The sequence below is a fragment of the Augochlora pura genome, unplaced genomic scaffold, assembly GCF_028453695.1.
Source record: "Augochlora pura isolate Apur16 unplaced genomic scaffold, APUR_v2.2.1 APUR_unplaced_241, whole genome shotgun sequence".
Taxonomy (NCBI): Eukaryota; Metazoa; Arthropoda; class Insecta; order Hymenoptera; family Halictidae; genus Augochlora; species Augochlora pura.
The window spans coordinates 389-7,574 of NW_027582559.1; the positions used below are offsets into that span (position 1 = coordinate 389).

A 7,186-nucleotide genomic window follows, 5' to 3' on the forward strand; every position below is an offset into this window, starting at 1 on the left:
GGCGCCACTCTTCAGTAGACCGCAATCGGGTATGCAATTTACGTGGTGTCCGACCTCTGCGACCTCTCTCTTTCCCCCTCACTCTCTCACTCTCTCTTTCCCCCACACACTCTCTCTCTCTCTCTCTCTCTCTCTTTCCCCCTCACTCTCTCTTTGGCACTCTCGCTATCTCTCTCCTTCTCTCTATCTCTTCCTCTCTCTTTCCCTGGCTCCTCCAACCCCTTACACCGGCAAGCTCACGTCCCGACCCCCCCCCCCCCCCCCCCCCCCCCCCCCCCCCCCCCGGCACATCCTACGTTTCATCCCTCCGGTGCCGCGCTCGCCTCATTTCTACCCGTTTTCCGCGTTTTTCCAGGATTCGCAGCCGTGTGCAAAACGAAGGTGGCGGTGCCCCAGGTAGGAGAGAAGCTGTCTTCCGTCGCTCGATACGCAACAGAACCACCGTGTGCTCTAGCCGTCTCTGTCTATCTCTGTGTGCTCTAGCTGTCTGGTCTGTCTGTGTGGCCACGTGTGTGTGTGTGTGTGTGTACAAACGGCGAACAGTCCTCGCTAGGAAGCTGAATATTGTCGGTTTAAGGGACGATTGGTCCAAGGCAGGGAGTATAAGAGAGAGAGAGAGAGAGAGAGAGGGAGAGGGCTTGTGCGGATATGGCGGAAGGAACGAAAGCCGATGGCTGTCGCGAGCAGAAGCTCCGACGGCGGTTAGGGTACGACTGGTTTTCTTCCAATGAGAACACCACGTAAGATTTCACCGTGGACCGAGGGTTTACGAACGCGGGCGCGCCCCGGTAATGACGCCCAGGAAATTGGAAGTAGCGAAGAATTGAAATTGCCGGGGAGCATACGAACTAACAATTCGTCCGGGGGGGGGCGAGGAGGGGAGGGGGCGGGCTAGGCGAGACGCGACGAGACGAGCGTGTGCAGCCGCTACGCGTCGCGCTCTCGTCGATCGTGTTCCGGTTAACGCCGCTACTGTTCCCGTTCCCTGCAAAACCCGTTCCCGACGACGCCGCGCGCCAGAAGGATTTCGATTTTCTCCGGGCCTGGATTTTGATCGAGCTTTTGTCGCCAGTCCGCCGGAACGTTTAATAACATTTCCCGCGGCGGTTCGATGAAGATTCTCGGGAGAACGTCGCGAGAAAAATATCAGAGATGCTCGCGAGTTTTTTCAGTCATCTGTAGGTTCGCTGAAATTTCACCTTTAGCACGTTCTTTCTTGTGAAAATAGATTTTTATCGTTACTCGCAGGGCCTCGTAGTTTTTCAGACATTAAGCTTGATATCCGGATTGAAGTTCAATCTGGATATATGTAATAATTGTTAAATATTTCTAGCTCGTCTTTGAAAGCAGGAAACAATGCATGAGAATTTACAGTATCGAATAGTCTAACTCTATGTAATTAATTTTAAAACATTCTTCACAGTCGATACTGTACACACAAATTACCGATTAAGAATTATTATTACTATTATTGCTATCTATTAATTAAACAGGCAATATTTCCTTCAAATTACAGAAATATAATGTACACCGAAACTAAATAGTATAAATTGTATTTTAAGGTTTGGAAATTACAGAAAACAATTTATTGACGATTTATTGCTACAAGAGTTTTCGTGTCTAATAATTCCGTTAAAAAGCTTCTGTAATTACTATAAAAGCGTGGCATGAATGGGTGAAGTTCACGATTGATAATAAAACGTTGAATCTTTGTTCCAATCGATTTAGTTGAAAATTAATTGTGAGCTCAGGATAACGGTAAAATTGGAGAATTAGTTGCACGGTCGAATTTTCGACGTAATATCAGAGCGGGCGGCACAGGGTTAAGACAAAGGTTGGAGATCGATGAAGCAGAGCGCCGGGAGTGATCCCAGGCAGCAGGTGTTAGAAAGGTCTCAGGTTGTTCGACACGTTCCGATGTAAATGTCAGGTCGAGCGTTTCCTAGCCGGCGTAATGCGCATGTTAATCGGTCGTGGGCTACGTCGAGCAACGGTACCGACGGCATAATTCGCTCAATTTACAAGCCTTATCACAACCGTTGCATTTAATCGCCGCGAATTAGGTTACACGGGCCCCCGCCTGACGTTGCCGCCTCTCGCCAGATCGATGCCAACCTGCGAAATTTTCGTATCGCTCGAGAAACCCCCTTGCTCGACGACGCGCGCGACAATCTTACTCCTCCCGTCGTCGTTCCATCGAAACTGCCGTTTTTTACGAAATTAATTAACCAACCGACGATTTAACGCGCAACTTTCACATTGATTCGATCTATTCAAGTTTTTCGTATTACATAAAAAAATTAAATTTGCTACTGTCTATTATATTTATAAACTATATAAAGTATACTATGTAATAAAAAGTTTAAAATAAAATATTAATAAATTAATAAGTTAAAAATAAAATATTTTAAATATTAAAAATACTGTGTAATATAAAGTATACTATAATAAATTAATAAATTAAAAATTAATTATTTTAAATATTAAAAATACTATATAATATAAAGTATTCTATAAGAAATTAATAAATGAAAAATTAATTATTTTAAATATTAAAAATACTATATAATACAAAGTATACTATATAATATAAAATATACTATATAACATAGAATATACTACATAATATAAAGGTTCGTAAGGGCAGGTACGTAACATCAATACCGACGCGGAGTGCAAAGGATTAATATTTGATATTTTAAGCAAGGAATTAGTCCTGTGAAATTGCGAAAGAATTAAATTGATTTACAATTCTTAACCATCAATCAGTTTCGATTCTTCATGAACGATTTCACCATTTCTATAATCTCTGATCAGCGCCCTACCAAAAATTCCGTCCAAACCGAACTGAACGTTGCTGCAATTCGCTGCGTCGGTTGCGTTCACGAAGGTGACAGAGCACTGAGAAATAGAATGACAGTCGCATCACATTGACCGCTGTTTCGCCGCGAGAACTGTCATCCGACGATGGCCTGCGTCGATTGACTGATAAAAAGACTCCGGCGTAGAGAGAGAACCCAGGAAGGACTTCGGTAAGCGATGGTTATTTCGTTTCATCAATAAACGTTTGTTCGACGGAGGAGCATCGGCGGCCATGGATTGCGGGTTTTAGAGATACCCCCGGAGATTTCGTTCGCCATTAAAAATAATTGCATCGGGTAATGCTTGGGGGGTGCGGGGAGGAGGGGTGGCGGGGAGAGAGAGAGAGAGAGAGAGGAAGCAAGCAACTCGATTCATCGGATTTTTAAAGTTTGTCTTAGAATGTTCGAAGCGCACTCGACTAACTTTGAAATCTTCTTAGACGAAAACGAGGGGAAAGTTAAGAGAACAAGGGAAAATCCAATTTCAACTCCGCTGGTGTGGTAATAACCAAGGAATGTCAAAATGGGGAAAATGCAGGTAACATTATGATAATTCGCTCTTCCTTGAATTTCTTTAAAATCTCGTTGTACGAGCATTCTTCGGATTTATTAAACGATGCCGGGAAGCGTCACCGTGACAATATTACCAAAGCATCGAATTGTTGGCCTGGTATGGTCACCATGGGGTCACCGATTCCTGTGCCTTTTGCTTTCTTCTCATAATTATTTATTACGGAATTAATACAATTGTACAGTATTGCTATTCTACAAATTATTATTTCCACAAGCATTTATCGAATAAGAAATATTAAATTGATATATCTATTCTTATGTCTCGATTATTTATCATGGAATTATTATAATTGTACAGTATTGCTATTCTACAAATTATTATTTCCACAGATATTTATCGAATAAGACACATTAACCCTTTGCACTCGAGTGGTGACTCTTCGGCGCCACTAAAATTATTCTATCACGTTCCAGAATAATTTTCACGCTAACAAAGCTTAGATTTAAAAAATTGTTAAGAACACAAGAACCAATTCAATACGTATAAAATACATTTCGTCACACAATATGGAAATACCATAAGCCAGGAAAATTATTCTATATTCCTAGTTAGAATGGATTCGACTGCAAAGGGTTAAATTGACACATAAATCCCTACGTTTCGATTATTTCTTAATAAAAATGTTTACCACGTTCCATAAATCTAAGGTGAACCATGCTCCACCGGTGGCGCAGCGATTGGTCACCCCATAGCGACCGGCTCGCGCCACACCGAAGGGTAAATCTATCGATCTATCGTCACTCGAAAAAACACTTTGGTTGAATTTTTCAGCATATTGTTGCCTACATAACCGGCGGCGCGCACGGTATAGGAAAAGCTATCGCCGAGAAAATCTACGGCTGCGGCGGTAAAGTAGTGCTAGCCGACATATCCTGCACCGGAATGAAAGTCGCCGAGAGCCTCGGCGACAGAGCTTTATTTTCGTGTACCGACGTAAGTCGAGTTTGTTACGAAACTACACCTACACCCCCCTGTACCCCCCCCCCCCCCCCCCCCCCTCCGATATCGTTTCTACGGATAAAGGTACCGCGTTATACCGCACATAAAATGGCATTACGATGAAAGTTCGCGTCCCACGACCGTTCAAAACGTGGTTCACCGGAAGACGATCGCGCCACCCTCGTAACTTAGTTTGATCTTAAATTACAATCCCCTTAAAGCAAATGAGAACTTACAGCGTGCTTAAAAAAAAATACCACGAAGACGCGTTTTTATTTCCACCCCCTTTTTACCTTCAATTTCGAGCCCGGGAATCTGGTCGATTCGAGTTCCGCTAACTCGTAACCATTTTTTTTCATTCCCTCGTGGCGATTTCGATAAACGCGTACGATAAAAAAAATCGGCTCCATTTGAATAGCTCGGATAAGGTAAGAAAGATTTATTTTTGAATCTTCTTGAACCCGAAAGACGAGATAAAATTCTGTATTTTTATTATTAATTTTTGAGTGTTGAAAACAGAAATAGACACGCGAAAAAGATGAGGTTGATTCGTCATTTTCCGTCATGTGACCCTATTTCAATATTCTGTCGAACGTTTAATTATCAATAATTATCATTAAACTCAATTAACCCCTTGACGTACTATTTTCTTCACAGTCACTGCGATTAGGAATTTTTCAATATAATTTCTTAGAAGGGACAGAACGTTAATGTTTATCCCTTGTCTGAATTTACTAGAATGCTTAAATATTAATATCAAGGAATTAGAATTTAATTTTTATTTTACTATAATTTATTCCTAGTAATTTTCATCGCGAGTCGGACTCGCCGAAGTACAATAAAGGGTTTGTCGCGATCGCTTCGATTAAAATTGATCGATCGCCACCGTTCCGCAGGTGAGAGTGGAGAAGGACGTGCAGGAGAGCGTAAAATGCGTGAAAGATAAATTCGGCGGCGTGAACGTGCTCGTGAATTCCGCGGGCGTTGCCAGCGTCTATCCGCTGTACGATTTCAAGAAGAACAAGCCGCACTCGATGGAGCTGTACAAGTGCATGTTCGACACGAACGTGTGGGGCCTGTTTAACGTGACCCGGTTAATGGCGCCGCTGATGGCAGAAAACAAACCGGACGCGAACCGACAGAGGGGCGTCGTTATCAATCTGTCGAGCATGCTGGCGTACGACGCGCCGCCGGGATTCATCGCTTACGGCGGCTCGAAAGCCGCGGTCGCGGGCATGACGCTGCCATTGGCGAGAAATCTCGCGCAGAAAGGGATACGAGTCGTCGGCATATGTCCCGGATTCATAGACAGCCCCATGACGGGTGAGACCACTAATTTTTATCTCTCCCATATTGGAAACTATGAAACGGGCGGTTTTGTCTAGTCTTTGTATAGCTGCGACGCCCGTTTCATAGTTTCCAGATATTAAATACGAAATATTAGGGTGGAAACTATGAAACGGGCGTTTTTGGCTAGTCTTTGTACAGTTGCAGCGCCCGTTTCATAGTTTCCAAATATTATATACCAAATATCAGGGTGGAAACTATGAAACGGGCGTTTCTGTCTACTCTATATCCAGCTGCGGCGCCCGTTTCATAGTTTCCAATCTAATATAATCACACCATAATTTCAAACAATTTTTATATTTCTAAAGACCTCTTACAAATACATTCACGCGATCAGTTTTGTTTAAAAAATTCCCTGGACACTGTGACGTACGATTAGTTCAAGAATAATTTTAGACTTCCAATATTTTAACCCGTTGCACTCGAGTGGCGACTCTGAGGCACCGCTAAAATTGTTCTACCACGTCCCAAGATAATTTTTATAAATTATTATTAAAACTGTTGGCAGTGCAGTAAAAGTGCATTTTGTTACATAGAATGGAATGCTATGAAAAATAATTTCTGCTTTACAGTTAAAATGGCTTCGCGTGCAAAGGGTTGAACATGTTTTACTCTTTTATTTCTTCGTGCTAATCGAATAGGGACTTTCGAACTAACTTAAGTTCCTTCAGCCACGCAGAGTGCAGAAGCGAAGAAACGGTACATCGAAATGATGCTGACACCGAGACGATACGGGACGTGCGAGGAGATCGCGCACATAGTTCTAGCGTGCATCGAGAATCCCCTGATCAACGGATGCAACATCCCCACGCATATGGGATTCAGATACAATCAGATAGGTGACGGCCAGAAAGAGGACGGGAAGTGTTAAAGAGAACACGGTGCGTTGGAAAACGATTCTTCGTTCGGTTGGCCTTGTCGCGCGGAGTGTCCACCCTCGCGAAAGGGACCAATATATGATAGACGTTAATGTATGGTCTATAAGTAAGTTTCTCATAATAAACTGTACTAATAAAGACGGTGTTCGAAAATATAGAATCGCGGTTGTACAACTTTAGAAAAAATATTCCATTTAATGCACCGATGCGTTACATTGTTACAATGTGTTACACTCTGTTACATTCGTGTATATTGCATCTGTATTTAATTAGAGAATTTTAAGTACTTATAAATGCTTTTCAAAGCTGTAGACATTTCGAGATCATAGTGTGGTGTCACGTTACGAAAGAAAAAATACCGGGTATGTGATGTAAGTTCAAGGGAACGTGATTTAATAAAATAAATTAATTAGTATTAAATTACGAAATAAATAATACCATCAGGTTTTTTACCTTCGAAAACTGGACACTTGGAAGATCCATCATAGTGGCTACTTCGCAAGAGTCCATTTCAAACGATTCCCCTATTCCCTGTAGCTAAAAACAAATTAATGTGTTCAAACCTGAATAAATTATATCGGAAAAAT

At 42.2% G+C, this 7,186-nt stretch overlaps 1 protein-coding gene across 1 annotated transcript; it reads left to right on the plus strand.

Annotated features, from left to right (window-relative positions):
- The first annotated feature begins 3,384 nt into the window (after positions 1 to 3,384).
- Positions 3,385 to 6,592, plus strand: LOC144477626 (3-hydroxyacyl-CoA dehydrogenase type-2). Its single transcript, XM_078195359.1, has 4 exons — positions 3,385 to 3,399; positions 4,207 to 4,368; positions 5,271 to 5,697; positions 6,393 to 6,592. Exons 1-4 carry the CDS (start codon positions 3,385 to 3,387, stop codon positions 6,590 to 6,592), a joined length of 804 nt encoding a protein of 267 aa, XP_078051485.1.
- Positions 6,593 to 7,186: the final 594 nt, after the last annotated feature.